Source organism: Lampetra fluviatilis, chromosome 29 (genome assembly GCF_964198595.1).
Source record: "Lampetra fluviatilis chromosome 29, kcLamFluv1.1, whole genome shotgun sequence".
Classification (NCBI taxonomy): domain Eukaryota; kingdom Metazoa; phylum Chordata; class Hyperoartia; order Petromyzontiformes; family Petromyzontidae; genus Lampetra; species Lampetra fluviatilis.
Window position 1 is genome coordinate 11,932,383 of NC_136303.1, and position 19,336 is coordinate 11,951,718.

Genomic DNA, 19,336 nt, shown 5'->3' on the forward strand with positions numbered 1-19,336 from the left:
TAGGAAGCAGTGAGGTGTCTACAAACGGATCACCCTGTTAACATCTCACCACTGCGAGGTGCCGCGGTGGTGAGATGTCAACTACCTCGCCTGGTATGCAGGAGGTCGTCGGTTCGACCCCTTAAAGGATGCCTGCTGTATATTTGGGTTTGCATGTTCTCCCCATGGTCGCGTGACTTTTTCTTCGGGTCCTCCTGTTTTTTCCTCCACATTTAGACAACAACATACATTTAGTGTTTTGCTGCTATAAATTTCCACATGATAAGCCAGTTCATTGGACTATCATTTGTGGCTAGGTCGCTTCTGACAAAGAGGAATATAGCTCAGTGGGCCTTTCTTGGTGAAATATAAAGTTTAGTTTACATAGTCTAGTTTTAATTTATATCGGGTGTATTCACCGGTTCATGTGACTCAGTGGTAGAGGTGAGCGCGTCGCAATCCGAAAGCTCAAACATCCTTGTTGGGGGGTAACTCAGCCCATCATTCCTCCGGGTCGATAAATACGTACCATGTTGTGGAAAGCCAAAAATAGTCGCCATACGGACAACCGCGACCCTGCCATAGGAATGTGGAGATTACTCCGCTGCAAACAGAGGATGAACAACACCTCAATGCTCAAGTGAGCAGGATATCACTTTGACTTTTCGCTTCTGAGCTGGATCATTGACATTTTAATTTCAATGCTACAGGCATAGATGAACAGCGCTGATGAGAGAAGTCAGCCAGTAACTCCCACCCAGGGGATAAACATTGTCGAAATAGCACGCGGACTATCGCGTGATACTCGTGACAGCATTTGTCATACAGACACTGATGCCTGTGGTGGATTCAGCGCATGAATGCACTGCAGCACAGCAGTGAGCGAGAGGCGGTTGCGATTTGGGTAGGCCTTCATCCAGCAGTGGATTAACCACGGATTGATGCATCGGTGCCCAAGAGTAATGAAAAACGCGCTTCCTCGACACTGACCAGTACTGACGCGCTGGCACCTGCATCTCCCTTGCTGGGAGTGTGGTTCTGACCCCGTGTCCACGGCAATCGGCCTGTGTCTGAATCACGGTGGCAATCCGGCATGCGTCCCACGGTGATGGCAATTCGTTTGAAAACAAGAGACAGCCTCTTCGGTTCTCGGGCAAGGCTCTTTGCTAATAGTTGTGGTCTCTCGATCAAAGGTGTCCACGTTGATAATGCAGATTCAAGACTTGATTAGGAAAGAGTGCGGGTCCTTTCAGCGGCAGAAGGCATTGGAGGCAGCGGCGCTGTTTGAAGCTTAAACGTTGGAGAGAGAACAAATAAATGCTCGACCGGGTTACATGTGGTGCAGCAACGTGGCCATTATCAACAACAAGATAAAGAAAACGGAACAACAACAGTCGAGGGCACACCACATTGTGGAGAGACGCACGCTTGGAATTGCAATGAGATTGAGAGAGGAGCAAGTAGAATAGACAGCGGACGCTTGTTATTTGCGTCATCCTAACCGTTCCAAAGAGTGAGTTGGGGCTTGGCGGCCAGGACGTGTCATGGTTAGAAGGGGCGATGGACCACGGTCGAGAATAATACCAGAGTCGCAGGCAAGGAATGGATCTCGCCTGTTGAGAGGAGGTGCTGTGTGGAATAGTGAGAGGTTGGTGGTGGCTTGGAAGGCCTTTATAAATCCAGCAGTGGATTGATCACGCGTGTATGTATGTGGACTTTCTTTCGCATCGTACGTAGCCAACCATGCTAATCAGAGGTATGGGGGAAGGATGACAAATCATCATGGCTGATGATGATGATAATGACAATAGCACAACCCTTCTGTGTAAACAGCGGGCTGCACACGAGTGTGTGCAGCTACGGAGCGTATCTAGTGGGCCGGTTCCCGTGGGCAGCGAAAAAGTTGTGGCCATGGCCTGCTGCATAAAACCTCCCCATGGGCCGCCTTTGGCCTGAGGGTGTTCGTGTTTGATGCCCCCTCCTCCAGACCCAAAAGCAAACTCATTCAATGAGCGGTACAACACTGACTTGGCACGTCATAAAAATTTCGCCTCGGAAAAAATGGGGATGTAATTGACACTAAATTACCGCTGTGGTGCAAAGGACATTGTTCACGACTGGGCCGCTCCCTACTGCGCCCGTGTGGACGTGCCCTCCATAGACTGTGTCCTCCATGGGCTGTACCCTCCGCGAGCCGTGCTCACCATTAGCTGTGCCCTCCAGGAGTCATGCGTGTACGCCATGCAGCTCCGAGGGGCACGCGGCGCGACGCCGCAGCACTTGCGTCCCCAGTGCACGCGCGGATTGCTATCACACCAGGTGTTGTCACCATTTCTGAGGTGCAATGAGAGGGGGAAACTCTATACAACCCTTTGTCATGAGTGGTGTATTTGTTAACGTTCTATGGAGAGTTAAAGATCTCCTAGGACAGCAGCTGCTGCCTCCTCGCCAAGAGGATGATCCTGGGAAATCCAGGGCAGGTGGTGAGCCCTACAAGACAGAGACCAATGGTCGTTGTCGGGATGCATCGAAAATATAAAATAAAAATTCGGATCCTAAATTTGGTATCCAAAGAGGATAATTTTTTTTATTTTGGATTAATCCCAAAATGGGTAACACATCTCAAGTTTGATTCGGGAATCATTGTTGTGGTTGGGCCACGTAATGATCCGCTAAGTAGAAGAACAATTCTCAAAACCAAATGCTACCAGAGCATGTTTTTGTCTGCATGTTCACCATGAGTATATGTGGTTAATGCAGTTTCAGTTTGGTGTTTCAACATCTTAACACCTGTTTTATTGCCAGAAAGGGTAAAGCCTATTCTTATGCACCAAGCATCTTCAGAAAAGTTCAGGAAGTCAGCATAAAAATTTGATAATCTGGCTACCCGAGTTCGATTCCTGCTCATGATCAACACCAGTGACGATTATCTGAACCAGTCCTGGACCTTGGCTAGGTTAACTCAACTTCAAACGAGTACCTTGCGTGGTGTGTAAAACCATCATCACTGGGAAGACAAAGGCGGACGGTTTTGGTGAGGGCCACCCACCCCCCTCGTGTGCTGCTCGCTAACAGCACTTGCCCCAACAGTCTGTTAAGGCTACACGGGGGGGATATTTGTCTTTTGTCTCACAGACCCGGCACGGGTAGTGGGCATGCCGGCGGTGACGTACGTGCCCATTGGCCTGGCCGGCTTCGTGCGCTGCCCCGCGGACGCAGTGCCCCCCGTGTTGCGCATTGACTGGAAACGGGACGGCCGACCTCTTGACCTGCAAGCGGTGAGCGCCCCCCCCACACCCTTCCCCCCCCCACCTCTATCCCCTCCCTCCTCTCACCCCACTGTGCTTCTCCACAATGGCTGCCGTTTCCTATTCCCCCATGCACGTTTTAGAAGAGGCGTTCCGCCATGTGAATGTCGGCTCACTGCAATGGCGATTGAAAACCACAGAGGAAAAAAAAACTAATGAAAAGTATTAAAATACATTTCCTGTAACAAAAGTTCGCTTGGACGAAATCCATTTGACAAACCGTTTAAAGTCAAATGAAGTTACGGCAATGACTGCACTGGTATGTAGACAGAGAAGGACATGAGTCGAACACAAGCGCATGTGAAGGTGTCGCACAGCAGCGCCGACTAGTGATGTAGGTGGGAAAGGCGCCGAGGGTGCTCGTGAAGTGACGGACTTCCCAGGATTAGGTGGAATTCGCGGGGCGTGGGGGGGGGAGAATCCCGAGGTGAGATTCCTTGGACGCCCCATGGTGTAATGGGGCGTCCAAGGTCCCGAGGGAGTGGCGTGACGGCTCTGGGTGAGTGATGGGCATTGAGTGTCGACGCCAAGCACGCCGTGTTTTCCTCCTGCCCCACCGCCCCCCGCCGGCAGATGCCGGGGTGGTCCCAGCGAGCAGACGGGGCGCTGGTGATCCCCGAGGTGAGCAAGGCGGCGCTGGGCTCCTACAGCTGCACCCCGTACAACGCCTACGGCAGCGTGGGGGAGTCAGCCAGCACCCAGCTCATACTCAAGGTGGGGCGCATCGCCACGGGGACTTTCGCTTGTCCGCAGAAAAGGTAAAGGCGCAGCCCTGGCGACGTCATGCCACTGCTGGCGCACAGGCCGTCCGCTTGAGGTAGCTCTGGACGTCCTCTCCGGCCGGCATTTTTTTTTGGTGGGAGAGCGTGCCGATCGACCGGCTGTGGTGGTGAACTCATTCTCACAGTTGGGTGGACAGAGCCTGTGGTAGGGGAGGGGGGCATTTAGGAAACTTGCCCGTTAATTACAAGTGCTGCGCCGGGATATTGCACCGGAGCGCTCGAGGCATTGCCAACCATTACGGGACGCTTCCTCTGTGTGTGTGGCCAGGTGGGGCTCGGCAGTAGAGCCGGCGGCTCACAAGCAGAAGTGTGCAAGTTCAAACCCTGATTGGGGGTCGATGGAATAAGTACCACTTTGTGGGGAGGTCAGTAGTGGTTGTCTCGGTGGCGAGATGTCAACTACCTCGCCTGGTATGCAGGTGGTCATGAGTTCGGTCTCGATCCTGATGGCTGCTGTATATTTGGAGTTTGCGTGTTCTCCCCGTGGTCACGTGGATTTTTCTCTGTGTCTTCCGGTTTTTCCTTCCACATTTAGAATCAACGTGTGTTTCGAGTATTTGGCTGCTATAAATGTCCACGTGATGAGCCATTTCGTTGAGCTATGATTTGTGAAAGCCAGGTCACTTCTGAAAAAGAGCGACATAGCTCAGTTGGCCTTACCTGGTAAAATAAAATAAAATATTTTAAAGTTTCATATTTTATAGACTCACCGCCACCACAGGAACGAGGAAATTTTCACCGCCGACTTCAGGGCTATCAGTGGGAGATGAGCGTCGCTTCAACGATGCTCGTTAAAGCCGGAGTTTGCTCTGACTCTCGATTTGCGTGCGCGTGCCCACGCGTGTCTGCGTGTGTGCGTGCCAAGCCTCCACCATACTTTACGCTGGTACCGGCGCGGGAATACAAGCAGGAGGTGGGGCGTGAGCTGCGCATCCCCTGCTCGGCGGTTGGGGACCCACCCCCCTCCTACTCCTGGAGGCAGGTGAGCAGCAGCAGCAGCAGCAGGAGCACCGGCGCCAAGAGCAGCAGCACCAGTGCCAGCACCGCTCCACATGGCGGCGCCACTGTGGGCCCACTACTCGGGTTGTTCATGAACAGCGACACGCCGATTTACGTCGTTTCGCATATTAGTTGTCGCTTTATTAGTACAGCCCATTCTCTCCTATAATGCTGCGTGTGTACTTTTCATAACGCAAATTGGATATAACGAGATGTATGTTTAAGGAGCACACATTTTTACGACGCGGATGCAAATTGGATATAACGCGTTTGAGCGAAGGGAATTTCGTCGCATAATTAGGAATAAGCAATTGTACGGCTGCCTCGGCGTAGCATCGCACAAGGCGGGATGCTGCTGGATGCTTCTAGATGCTATCCACGCACCTCAGTCTTTGTTCGGCCTGCGTACGCATCTCCCGTGTTATCGCTGACTGCTTTACCCTAAATTATATATTATTCATCATAACGCGATTTTTCCATATCGTGGCATTTTTCAGGAATGCGACAACTACTGCGTTATAGGAGAACAGACTGTGTACCACTACCTGATTGTCATCGCCTCAACTCACCTCCGTTTAGCACGGTTGGCTACGTACAGTGCGAGAAGAAGTTTAACGTACATACACACTGACGTCGCTGACACCATCACCCGTCCTTTCTGGTATCCGTCTTCTCCGGCCTTCGCCTCCACCTACCCTGTACACGAGCTACTTTGCATCGCGCGTAAAGAAGTGTACTGTACCGTAGATTACAAAATATTATTTACGTACGGTATTTTGGTGATTTTTTATTGTACCCTGAAAAATTTGTGTTAAAGTTTACTGCTGTACCCTGAGCACGGAGTTTTCAGTAATGTAATGTAACATTGTGGATACATGTAGGATGAAGATGTGTGCATTAACAGACAGCGTCACCACAATGAGTAGGTTGGCAGGTTACGTGCAGTGGGGTAAAGTGTGGGTACATCGACCTCGGCCTGGCCAGCGGTGACAGAGTAGGTCGAGTACCTTCCCGAGGGTGGGAAACATTTGGAGACGTTCTAATTTCGAGCCTTGGCCCATGATGGCATCTGGAGGTTGTCAAGGGTGCTCGATGAAGGTCAGATGTCAGCCTTTGAACATTAAAAAAAGGTTCCTTTTGCATTATATTCTCCCCAAGAACTGAATGTTTATAATTTATAACTTTGCTTGTATCTGAGAGTTCTGAAAGGTGGTAACAACTCCGAGAGTGTGGGAAGGTCATCTCCAGTACCAGCTACACTCGAAACAGAGCCTAATCACACTCGTATTTTGTATTGTTCTTTATTGTCTTGTAAATGGATGTATACATTTGGATTGAGCCTGTAACATTTCAACACATTCAAGACACAAAAAGCTGCACTGCATGTACAATTATCCCTCGGCCTTTTTCAGACCACGAGTTCAAGAGCACTGAATGTCTTGCCGCTTTGTCATCATTTCAAAGATTTGAGAAAATGTGGCCATTCCATCAACAGGCGGCAGCAGCAGTGAGAGAACGACCCAACAGTCCTCATTTGGACTCATCGGTCCCGTGGTCAGAGATGTTCACTGCTGCCACATGCATCTGGGAGCCCTACATTTGGAGAGGGACCCCGCGAGCACTGCCAGAAGGCAACAATGTTTACGTCTGCAATGACGACGGATTTTTGTCATCATTTTCAGATTGAATTCAACACATTCTCTTTTCCCTTTGAGGCTGAAGCGTTATTGACGAATGCGTTGAGTTTTTGTTCCTCACGCTTGTGCACCATTGCCACACGATTTGTCCTTCGAGTGGCCTCCCGTGCGTGTGCGTGCGCTCATGCGCAGTGCGCGATGAACTTGGCGACCCGAGTTCGATTCCCGCTCACGACCAACACCAGTGACGAGTACCTGCACCGGTCCTGTGCCTCCCCTAGGTCGACTCAGCCTCAAATGAGTACCTGGTGCAGTGTGTAAAACATCGCCACTGGGGAGACAAAGGCGGCCGGGCATGATCTGGCCACCCACCCCCCTCGTGTTCTATGCCGGTTTTCATCGGTGCTGCTCGCTCACAGAATTTACCCCAACAGTCTGTAAAGGCTACACGGGGGGGGGATCTTTGTCTTTGTGTGTGCAGGAGGGCCACCTGCTGCCCCAGCAGCCCCCGGCACGTGACGGCACGCTCTACATCCGGGCACTGCACAAGGAGGACTCGGGCCGCTGGGCCTGCGTGGCTTCAAACGTGGTGACCAGCATCAGTGCCGACACGTACCTCTACGTCACCGGTACGACGGACGGAGACCGGTTCGATCCTTCGTGTTGGGATTTTGAGAGATGCACCCTGGGTAATTACCTTGAGAGTACGGCAAGAGGAGCGTATGGATTGGAGGCCGTGCGGGTTCACAACAACATCCGAAGCGTCGAACGGGCTTGGGCAGGACGTGTCCCTAGCAGGTCAGATGTGGGCGAAAGACAAGGAATGGAATGCATTTGAGAGGGCGTCCACCGTGCGGATGGAGAAATGCAATCGACTTGTGTGAAGGTGCCACGTCACATTGCTTGGTAATTCGCAGTGGGGACAGCTTGGAGGAGGGCCTCATGCAACAGTGGATTGTTAACCATGGTTGATGGTGACGATGATGATAATCATAAGGTCGCGCTTATCACACAAAAAGTGCTCGCCGCAAATGAATCAAACTACCTTGCTGATCTCGTCAAGGAACATAAACCATCATGCGAACTCCAGTCATCCTCGCAGCAGCAGCGGCTTTTGGCTGGCCATTGAACAAAGACAGTCACCGCGTCACGCGCTTTCAGATGCGCTTCTGTGGCCGTCTGGAACGCTCTTCCTTTCAACATTAGTAAGCCACTGGAGCTATGCACTTTTAAATCTGAATGGAAAACTAATTTCTTGAGAAGTTATTTTAGTATTTAGTTTGGTGTCCTTCCCTCGCACCTTCGATCAGCACGATTGGCTATGTCCAGTGCGAAAGAAGTTCAACATACACAAAAACTACATACATCATCAATGGTTAATACTTCATATAGTGGCAAAAAGTATAAAAAAACTAAAACCTAGACTATTTTTTATTTTATCAGGTAAGGCCCACTGAGATGTATAGCCATTTTTCAGAAGCGACATGGCCATAAATGACAGCTGAACGAAATGGCATATCATGCGGAAATTTATACCAGCCAAATACTCTAAATGCATGTTTCTAAATGTGGAGGGAAAAACCGGAGGACCCCGAGAAAAATTCACGCGAACACGGGGAGAACATGCATACTCGAAATATGCAGGCGTCAGGATTGGGATCGAACCCACGACCTCCTGTATACCAGGCAAGGTAGTTAACACCTCGCTCAAACAATACAAACGGACACACGATCGAACAGAACAGCCCTACACGTAAGGCAGCAGGTACACGTGAACTCAAACGATGACGAAAACCACCGCCACTGGCCACTTGAGAATGGTGCCCGGACGGGGGGGTGTGTGTGCACGTCGCGTGCAAGCTTTGTCCCCCGCCCGCCACCCCCCCCCCCCCGTGATGGAGCCTGCGGTGCCCCCCTCCGCCCGCCCCGCCCCCCCCCGTGCAGGCACCACGCCCCACTCGGCGCGCGACCTCCACGCCTCTTCCGCCCTCGACTCGGCCAATCTGTCGTGGGCCCCGGGCTACGACGGTGGATATGCCCAGCACTTCACCGTCTGGTACCTTTATCCACTCTGGCCGATGGGTTTAAGAAACCCCCCTTCCCACCCCTCCTCCCGCTTTATATTGTCGTTGAAGTTTCTATGTTAACATTGTTTTTAGAAATATATGTGTATGAAGCAATATGTTTCATGGCGGGGTATTAATAGGATTTGCATTCCAGAGGTCGCCTGTTAGATCTCCCGTAAGGGTGTCAGTACGGAATTACAGTGCGGTAAGGGGATTTATTTTAGTTCTTAAGAACGATACGATATTACGGAATGAGATTGTTTTCATCAGGTAGGGTACGAAAGTACGGTATATTGCCATTCCCTTTTTGTACTCTCTTCATACACCAACTCAGTTAATCAGTTAATTTCTGATAATCATTCGTAATTTCAAGATAGGATCAAACATGTTCACGGGATATTCGTTTAGTTATTTTAAGAGTAAGGAGCTTTCTACAAACAAATTAATCATGCAAAACGATCAACTATGAATTTGCTTGTCGTTTATCCCTTATTTTCTAAGCTTTTTTTTCCTTAAGTACGATGTAAGGTTTGGAATTACAGAACACAATTTCAACGGCCTAGTGGGGTACAGAAACATGTTTTAAGGTACGGTGTGAAATTACTGTTCGATGTTTTACCTTACCATACTGCCACTCTGGTTTCCTGGTGTGGCACTTGTAAAACTGGGCACGTTTTTGAACTCTGCCTCTCGACTAACTGTGGTGTAACTTATCTGCGGCCGTCTGGCCATTTATCGCCATCTGGCCAGCTTGGAAGAAGAGGCCAAATAGCCTCTGGAGTGGCACTGTTAAGCTCCCTCCAGTGGAGGCCCTTCTACCTGGAATGGCACGAGTACGCAATTGCCTTGGTCGATCCAGCAGTGTACGTGCGTAAACCGCAAATAGTCAGGTCCAGGTGTGGTGGGGTAAAGTGGGGGGTACTCCCACGTCTTCCGAGATGTATCCTGCAGCATAGAAGAGGTTGGCCACATGCACTCGAGAGAGGGGGCTCCACAGAGCTCCCTGTAGTGGTTCTTCCGCCAGCACGGCCACGGGGAAGGCAGTTGTGGGGCTGCCCCCTTGCCACCATCTGCACACCGTCTGCGTGCCGACGCGGGCATGGTTTATGTTAAGGGAGGGGTTCTGCGCCACGTTGTTTGGTGGGGGGGGGACGTGTGCCGCCAGGGTGAAGCGGCTCGACCGACGGCCGTCCTACTGGGACCCGCTGCCGGTGCCTGCCGCTCACTCGGAGATCACCGTGGGCGACCTGGAGCCCGGAAAGTTCTACCAGTTCAGCGTGCTGGCGCACAACCAGATGGGCAGCGGGCCCTTCAGTTCCATCCTCACCGTCCGCACGCAGTGTGAGCTCCTCTCGCGTCGCCCACGTGGCGGCCGGTGTCGCGCGCCGAGATTCCGAGTCGCGGCCTGGCTCTGGCTCAGCTTCTGTCACGGCTCGGCCCGGGCCTTGAGCCGCTCGGCTGTTGCCAAAGATGCACGAGCGGGCTGGCTCAGCCGTGGCTTGGCCTCAGGCTCAGGAATCCCGGGCGTGGCTGAGAACATGCTCCGAGCCGGCTCAAGTGAAGCGTGGATTTTGAGCCGTGGCTCACTTGAGTATAGAGCCGAGCTGGAGCCGTGCCGAGGCTAAGCAAGCAAGCATACGTGTTTTCGGCGGTGGTGCATGGCTCGTTGGGGGCTCTTTCGAGAGATTTAGACAAGTTGTAGCTAAATTAAATGCCGACAAAAATACATATTTAGTGAAATGTGGGAGATATAGACAGGAGGCAGAGATGAGATGTATATTTGTTTACCGTTTTTAGGTAATTATCTTGAAATGAAATGAAGATGTAGAACCTTTGCATTGTATCCCTTCTCAATGCGCGAGCCCTCGTACAACACCGATGCGGCTGCTGTGATGCCACAATCAGCCTCGCGATTTTCCGTGTTTTGTTTATTGTAATTTTACTAATCACTCAGCCTAGTGCATTATGCAAAAACCGTCAATAGTTTAAAATGATCACAATGCACTTCTTGAGGAATGTTTTACTTTTTTTTTGTGCACCGTGCATGAGGTTTTGTGCTTGTTCATACACACTAGACTAGTTTTAGGTTGGCCATGAGTTTAGTGTACATTTTAATTTTAGCTCATGTCACTTTACTCACCCTTGTGACAGAGCCGGGCAGGTTTCTTAAATCCTTGTGTGCATGCGCGCACGCGCGCGTCTTTCCTTCGCCAGCCCCGTACGCCACGACGGCCGAGCCGCACCTGCGCGCGGGATTCAACTCGGCCACGCTGCCTCCTCCGCGGTGCCTCACCGCCAACCAGACGGAGAGCGCCCTGCTGCTCGCGTGGCTCCCGCCGCTCAACCAGAGCGAGGCAGCCTTCAACTACAGCGTGGAGTCGCGACACCGCTGGGCGGGCTGGGAGGAGGTGGAGACCGTGGCCGGGTCGCACACCCAGGTGGAGCTGCGCGGGCTGCTCAAGGTAACCGCCCCACGTCTCTCGCTCATTCCGTTCCCGTTTGCGAGTTGGTTCCGGGATGGGGAGGGCGGGGGGGTGGAGGGGGGGCAGTGGCAGGGTGCAGGGGGAGGGTCACACCATTAATGTTTGCCGTGGCTCGGAATCTGACTCGGGTCGCCAGGTTTGTAGTGCGGTAAGCTAACCAGTGTGCCGCCGCTCCACGTTTATAAAATGTTGAAATTATGGCTAAATGTACTCCCTCATTAGCATGGTTGGCTATGTACGGTGCAAAGGCCTCCTTATGCCGTCACCATCCCTCAAGGTCCTGGGATGCTACTGTTCATCTCGCTCGTGTGTAAGGAGCTGATTTCAAAGTTCCATCTCCTTCGTGGACGTCCTCTTCGCCATCTTTCTCCTTTGGCTGCCAATCCATCGGTTGCCTCGTCCAATCGGCCATCCACACTGCTCAAGATGTGTTCCATTGTAGATAATGTTAACACTATCCACAACAACGCTCTGTGGTTAGCTTGTGGCGTGTACTACGTGGACCCTTGTTTCAAACGGAGACCCATTTCCTTCGGAACGGGTGCTTGCCCACAAACATTGGGCAGTTCACCAACATTGACTCAAGCAAGCCTGACTAAACTAAACTGTTTTTAGTTTACCAGGTAAGGCCCACTGAGCTATATCAGGGCCGTATTATCTAATATACTGTCCCTAGGGCCTATATAGCAAGGATAGGCACAGTGTATATACAAAGAGGCAGAGTCATGTCAATGTCTTTTTTTCATAAGGTGAAAGAAATTAACACCGGCGAGCTTTTTTTCATTTATAAAATTACCAAATAAGATCTTCAAATGGTGTTTGTCTCACAATCTCAATCTCAATAGAGAGCAGTGCAAAGGCAGACTGTGGCGTTGTTGCCCTATGGTTGATCGGAGACAGTTTTCCTTTTCATCGGCTTTAGCTTCGAAAAAGAACACTACCCTTCACATTTCATCCCCACCACGGCAAGATGCAGCCTGAGAGCAATGTCAACATTGGAAAGTAGCTGATCAGCTTGTCAGATATTTGGGCTTGGAGCAACATCTGCCATACAAATGCTGCAGGAACAACAGGAATTCATCAGTGAATGATTTTCACACTGTGTAACAATAAAAATGTTGTTCCTGGGTCATAAGTGTTATTTCCTAATTGCTTATTCCTCAAAAGTACAGAAAATAGCTATTATTCCCCACAAACTTTTCTTTTGGAATCAGGACAGTGATATTTTGAAATTGAACTATTTTCAATGGAAAAAACATGTGCATTTGTGTCTTTCGTTCATGTAAAGTCCTGGTCACAAAAGCAAAGTTTGTGAGGAATAATAGCCATTTTCTATATTTTTTAGGCATAAGCAATGAAAAAATAACACTTAGTACCCAGGAACAAAAATTGTGTTACATTGTGAATTTTTCAAGATCTGGCAGTGGTCTATTGACAAGGAAAATTAATCGTATTCTTAGGTTTTTTCGGTAAAGTCACGTAGGTAAAACATCAAAATTAATGGAAATAAAATAAAATAAAACAAAAATCACGACGTTTCGGAGGCAACACAAGTCTCCGTCATCAGGTGGGACCGTCACAGCCGAATTAGCTGCATCAAGTGAGGCAATGATTCAAGATGTAATCCCTTATAAGCAAGTTGAAGGGGGGAGGAGAGGGGGGGGGGAGCTCATCAGAATGTGGTAGCCAATGAATGGAACGTATCGGGAGGGAGGGGGGCGGGGCTCAAAGACAGCACGGAGTGCTAAGTACAACGCATCGGGAGGGGGAGGGGGGCCAAAAAAAGACGACGGCTTGGACGCGGTTGCTGCTGCACACGCCAACACAATGGACAGAGAGGGAGAGGGGAGGCCTGATACACATGATAGACAAAAGAACGAAAATGCCCATGTTTATACCAATGCTGGCTGAACAATGAAGAGAGTACTGTTAAACAACTGGGGATGTTAACACTCGGTAAAGTAAAGTAAAATAGTGCCTGTCAGATAAGATGGTCCAAAAAAGTGTAATTAAGTCTTTTTTGCGTGGTTGATAACATCTTTCCAATGATTACTAAGTTTGTACCCATCATCACGGTTGAAATTATGTCTGTGTTTGTATATTTGTCTGGCTTCGTGTACAAACCTTTGATGGTAGCCGGGAGGTTTGCAGAGAACCTTGGTCTCGGAAAAGACAATTTCATGAGAGCCCACCGAGTTGTAGCAATGATCGGCAACGGCAGAAGAATCAGTTCTGCCGTGTTTCAGATCTGACTTGTGCTCGCGGACACGATCAGAAACATGACGTTTCGTTTCTCCAATGTAGCAATCACCACAAATGCAACTCAATTTGTAGACTCCAGGATACTGTAAGTCAGGAACGACATCCTTCACAGATGGAATCAGATCACGGATTTTATGCACTGTACTGAATCGGACTTGGATCTTATGTTTGTTTAGAATTTTGGAGATCGTTTTGGTCACGCCTGCTATGTATGGTAACGTGATGGTTTTGGTCGGAGTTTCATGTGGCTGTTTCTGTGTGGTGGGAGAGACAGCTTGGCGGATAGTACGGTCAGAGTATCCGTTCATCCTGAGGGCCCGATGTACATGTCTTAATTCACCGGTCAGGTGGTGTTTGTCAGAAATGCCATGGGCTCTGTGGTATAGCGTTTTGATGAGAGAATTCTTTTGAGATGGGTGGTGGTGGGAATCCGGTTTCAAGTAGGAATCTGTGTGGGTGGCTTTCCTGTAGACAGAATGTCCCAAGGATCCGTCAGGCCTCCTCTCAAACAGAATATCCAAGAATGGTAGTTTACCGTCTTTCTCCACTTCCATGGTGAATCTGATGGATGGGTGTCTAGAATTGATGTGGTCCAAGAAGTGGTTCAATGCTGGGAGGCCATGTGGCCCCGCCCCCCTCCCTCCCGATACGTTCCATTCATTGGCTACCACATTCTGATGAGCTCCCCCCCCCTCTCCTCCCCCCTTCAACTTGCTTATAAGGGATTACATCTTGAATCATTGCCTCACTTGATGCAGCTAATTCGGTTGTGACGGTCCCACCTGATGACGGAGACTTGTGTTGCCTCCGAAACGTCGTGATTTTTGTTTTATTTTATTTTATTTTCATTAATTTTGATGTTTTACCTACGTGACTTTACCGAAAAAACCTAAGAATATGATTCCTTGCAGTCACGAAAGCTTCAAATCTAGAAGAAAATGAATCGATTATTCAATCTGGCGCATGCATTTTGCCATTTTTCTATCTCCACAATAAGTTGATCCACGATGTGACAGAAGCATTGGATACAGAATCTGTCACTTGGATTGTACGCACTGAAATCAGTGCGAGCAAATTGTTTCTTCTTTCGTGCACGGCTCTCTTTATAGCCAGATGTTGAGAAACCTCTGGCGACTGTTTCAAATTCCTTAAGCCTGTCACATCGTTTGTCTAAAGAGTGGTGCAAAAGTGCATCACAATGGTGCACAAGTCAATCCCAGCCTCCTGCAGACCTTTGTTTACAATTTTTGTCTTTGCAAAACATTTCAAATGGTAATAACGTGGGCAGTACCAACTGTAGAAAGTTATTACTGAAGGCCTACGAAACAGAAGTGCCTAGGGGCCTACACGAACCTTACTCCGGCCCTGAGTTATATAGCTCTTTTCAGAAGCAACTTGGCCACAAATGATAGCTGAACGAAGTGGCTTATCATATATAGCTGCCAAATACTCTTAACTGCCAATGAGACGCTGAATGTCGAAAACCTTTCTGGAATATGCTTGTTTTGAATCACTGCTGCAGATAAGGTGCACTCCCAGAATGCTGTGTGGCTGATGGGTTATGTAAATAATTTGTATTTAATGGTGAGGCAAGCATGGGAAGGAGGCATGTGTGGTATAATTAATTGTGAAAAAAATAAGATTAGGCTTTAGCCTTTCTGGCAATAAAACAGGAGGTGTTAAGATGTTCAAACACCAAATAGATAGCTCTTGCAAGGCATCAAGTCTGCATTCACCACACAACGTACTTGTGGTGAACATGCAAACAGGCACGCTCTGATAATATACGGGTGGGTGTCCCGTTCACTGCTAAATATTGTAACACACCAGCGGCTCGGCATTAATTTTATTTAGAGACACATAGCGCAGCTGTATTTTAACACATTGCTCTCACCGCAAAGATCCATAGCGACACGACTGCACTCTATAATAGTTGGCATCAAACTGTGCCACATGCCCTCCCACATGGCCTTGCGGGAACCTCGGTACCGATAAAGTTATTTTATTTTGGTTTTCTTCGGGTATCTTTTATGATGACGTACACACGTACGTACATCATCGGGACGGGAAAGGGTCAAGAAAAGTATGCATGGCTGGGGCCGGGTGTTGTTGCTGATGCGCACTGCGTGTCACGTTGCTGCGCTGTGTCCCCGCCGCCCGCGGCCCCCGTCTAGACCACGTGGTACGAGTTCCGCGTGCTCGTGGTGGCTGATGACGGCATCAGCGAGCCCACCAACACGGTCACCGTGTGGATGGCAGGTGGGTGGTGCGCGCGACGCATGGGGGACGACCACCGTTAACCGCGACCCCCCTCGCCGGCTGCCGAAAGAGAGACGCATCCACAAACAAATTAAATCTAAACTTTTAAAAAATGTTACAAGGTAAGGCACTACTGAGCTGTATAGCTCCTTTTCAGAAGCGACCTGGCCTCAAATGATAGCTCACAAAGTGGCTTAACATGTGGAAATTTGGAGCAGCAGCCAAATATTCTGAGCGCGTGATGTTGATTATAAATGTGGAGGGAAAAACCGGAGGACCCGGAGAAATATGCACATGACCACGGGGAGAGAGACATGCAAACTTCACATATACAGGCGTCAGGGTCAGGATCGAACCTATGACCTGCTGTATACCAGGCGAGGTAGTTAACATCTGTCCACCGTGTTGGTCCTCCAAGCTGGACTCAATTAACTTGCTGACCACGCCCATGCTGGACATCTGTGAAAAAGAGCTTCATAGCTCATCAGATTCCTTCTACAGTCCAAATAAAGATTCTTATTCAGATGCCGGAATTCAAGATGCCCCTGACCGCACTCATGAATTTGATTTGCTGTGCGCTTGTGCGTGATCGGCTCACTTTTAAACCGTGATGCAGCAGTGCAGGCCAAGGAGGAGAGTGGTTCGCCGTTTGAGCCCGATGGCCACCCCAGTTAATAGTGCCGGTCTGTTATCCATAATATTGGGACTGTCTGCATCACAGTGGACGTTTAAAATCCCGTGGAAAAAAGGACATTGTTATAATAATTTCTATTTAAAAAGCGCCCTTAAACACTCGTTCTCAGGGTGCTTTTTTAAAGCTTCGGCACAATGGCCAAGGTCCAAAAAAAAATGTATTGCACGTAACTTAATTGGAGTGACATAGCAAACATTGGCCCCTCCTTGGAGACGAATGCCCACTGGCTGGCCGGTGCTGCGTGCCACCTCGCGCCATGCGGCGGGGACAGCTGCCATCGGACCCACCGCCACCCCCCCCCTCCACCCTCCACAGATTAAAACTACAGCTGGACTCGGACTTTGGAACGATTGAGGAGAGAGGTGTTGTCCATGGTTTTGACACGGTGGGGCATTTTAAGCACCAAACCGGTTGCGTGGCTGTTTCTCTTGCCTGAATGTATTTGCCGCATTTGCACCGCCCCGGCCCCGACGTCGGTCCTGCAGGGGCGCTGTCCCCCACACGGCCCGCCCTGGAAGTGCCTCAGCCGATCCTTGCCGGGGTCATCGCCGGCATCTGCTTCCTGGCCATCGCAGTCCTCTTCAGCACCGTGGCGGCGTGCCTCATCAGCCGGCAGCGGCGCTCCCAGCGGCCCGGTGTGCAGCCACACGCTCACAATCGCACCGCACGCGCCTGCTGCTCGTTATCCTGACTCACGCACGCACAAACTCATGCACGCACGTGCGTGATTCTAAGTTTGCCCAAGGCTTTGTTGTCCTTCCCCCGCACCTCCGGTTAGCACGGTTGGCTATGTACGGTGCAAAAGAAGTTTAACATACATACGTACATTTACCAGCTTTTGGTTGTTTTCACTCCCAGATGCCATGCGTTTGTAGTTGGGATTCTACATTCCTCTGGACGTGTGTACCCGTTTTATTTCAAAAAGTCATTGAGAATGCAAAAAAGAACGGCAGTTGAATTTACGCTCGTACGCCAAGACGGTTTGAGCACGGCGGACTTTGCAATCCAGAGGTCACCTCTTCGACCTCCCCCCATAACGGCCCTTGACAAAGTGGACAGTGGCAGCCATCGACCCCTTCTCGGCTAGAGACGATGGGCCCCACGCAGTGCGAGGGCAGCGGGTGTGGCCGCTGATGGACTCTTCTTCAACGTAACCCAGCACACTCGGGGAAACTTGGCCACAGCATGGCGGGGGGGGGGGGGTCGGGGGAAATGCTGAGCCGAAGCCAATGAACGTGAGAAGGGAATCCAGTGATCATTGACGTCCTCACGCTGGTGAGGCGAAACATTTTATTTGAGAATTGAAGGCAGTCCGCTATTAAAATCGATCTTCTTGCTAGAAACCCAAACCAAAGTGCGATTTATCACCAAATCAAACGTCATTATTATTACTACAATGCTCGTTTACTCACGAAAGCCTCATTGAGTCTCCAGTCTTGCTAAGTTTTCACGGTAGGGGGGCAATGTGCCTGCTGCTGTGTGTGATCCCAATTGAGTAATTTGCAGGTAATTTTTCAGAATTGAGATATTTTGGCCAATCCCGGTTCAAATGTGTGTTTTAGCTATGGGAGGAAACCCATGCAAAACAGGGGTAGAACATACAATCTTTACACAGAAAGGCGGCGCTGTAGTAGGGAATTGAACCAAGGCCCTTCTTGCTGAGGGTAACCATCACTCCACCGCCCTGCTACAAATTAACATTTAAAAAGGTTTGTTTTTACACTTGATACGTGTACGTGCAGAAACAGCCTGGAGATGTCGCAGCTTTTGCAAAAACGGAAATGGACGAATTCAACGTTTCCCCACTACCACGGCTGCACATCTTCTGCCAGTGTCTCCACACGTGGCCCTGATGTTTAAATCCACGTCTGTGTGCGCTCGCGCTTGTGTAACGATGAAATACTCGCCTCTCATGAATATGCGTGGCCACACCACGTACAGAGCCAAAGTGTCAAAGTGATTTCCTGCTCAAGATGAGCATGGAGGCGGTGCTCGGCTCCTGTTTACAGCCCTGAGCCAGAGGAAATTCCTCCTATCTACTTTGGGGACCAGTTTATCCATCGACGACCACTGTTGAATTCCGTAAAAAGTGGTACATAATTTTATCGACCTCAAAACAGATGATGATGATGGTCTGAGTCAAGTATGAGCACACCCCATAGTCTGCCGTTGCGCAGCAAAGCGTACCACACACCGATAAACACGGAGGGGGCTTCCTCTGGGCCTCTCACATCGTGGATCTTCGATTTGAGTTCCGGTCTCATCCATTGTCAACCCGTGCAAGAGAATGAGGTGAACGCCGAGTGCAGAATCATTCTTTGAACGACCGTGACCTCTGACCTACACCGCTTACCGTTGCTCGCGGCGCCTCCGCGGTTAGAACAAGTGTGGTTACTTTTCCATGACTCAACCGGGCAGTTATTTTGCCTTATAATTTTTGGAACGGTGAAAACGATTTGGCTGTCACCCTAATCGCCGGCCGGAGTCTCGTTGTTTAGTCGGATTTATGTCCACGGGCTTCCGAAAACAAAATGCTCAATAAAGGAACTTTCCTGAGAGCCATTACACACAATCTCTTTTTTTTTACCATTTATTTATTTTCATTTTCTCCTTTTTACTTTTTTTACAAGGTAAGGAACACTGAGCTGTATAGCTTAATTTTGGAAGCCACCTGGCTATTACAAATAATATCTCAACGAAGTGGTTTATCATCATGTGGAAATGTATAGCAGCCAAATACTCTAAATGCACGATGATTCCAAATGAGGAGGGAAAAACGGATGATCCGGCAAAAATCCACGCCACCACGGGAGAGAGATTGAGAGACACGCAAAATCCAAATATAAAGGCATCAGGGTCGGGGTCAA

General features: G+C 49.7%; 1 protein-coding gene across 7 annotated transcripts in view; it reads left to right on the forward strand.

Moving 5' to 3' along the window:
• The window catches only part of IGSF9B (immunoglobulin superfamily member 9B), a 172,417-nt gene that overhangs the window by 131,522 nt on the left and 21,559 nt on the right, over positions 1-19,336 (forward strand). For all 7 annotated transcript variants that reach the window (XR_013639436.1, XR_013639435.1, XR_013639437.1 and 4 more), the window contains exons 8-16: positions 3,115-3,257; positions 3,861-4,001; positions 4,935-5,051; positions 7,187-7,334; positions 8,650-8,761; positions 9,937-10,112; positions 10,986-11,233; positions 15,691-15,775; positions 16,955-17,104. Coding sequence is in view for 2 of the 7 variants with exons in the window: in XM_078870144.1 (XP_078726270.1) it covers positions 3,115-3,257; positions 3,861-4,001; positions 4,935-5,051; positions 7,187-7,334; positions 8,650-8,761; positions 9,937-10,112; positions 10,986-11,233; positions 15,691-15,775; positions 16,955-17,104 (1,320 nt within the window). In the remaining 5 variants the exon portion in view is untranslated. The remainder of the gene's footprint in view (positions 1-3,114; positions 3,258-3,860; positions 4,002-4,934; positions 5,052-7,186; positions 7,335-8,649; positions 8,762-9,936; positions 10,113-10,985; positions 11,234-15,690; positions 15,776-16,954; positions 17,105-19,336) is intronic.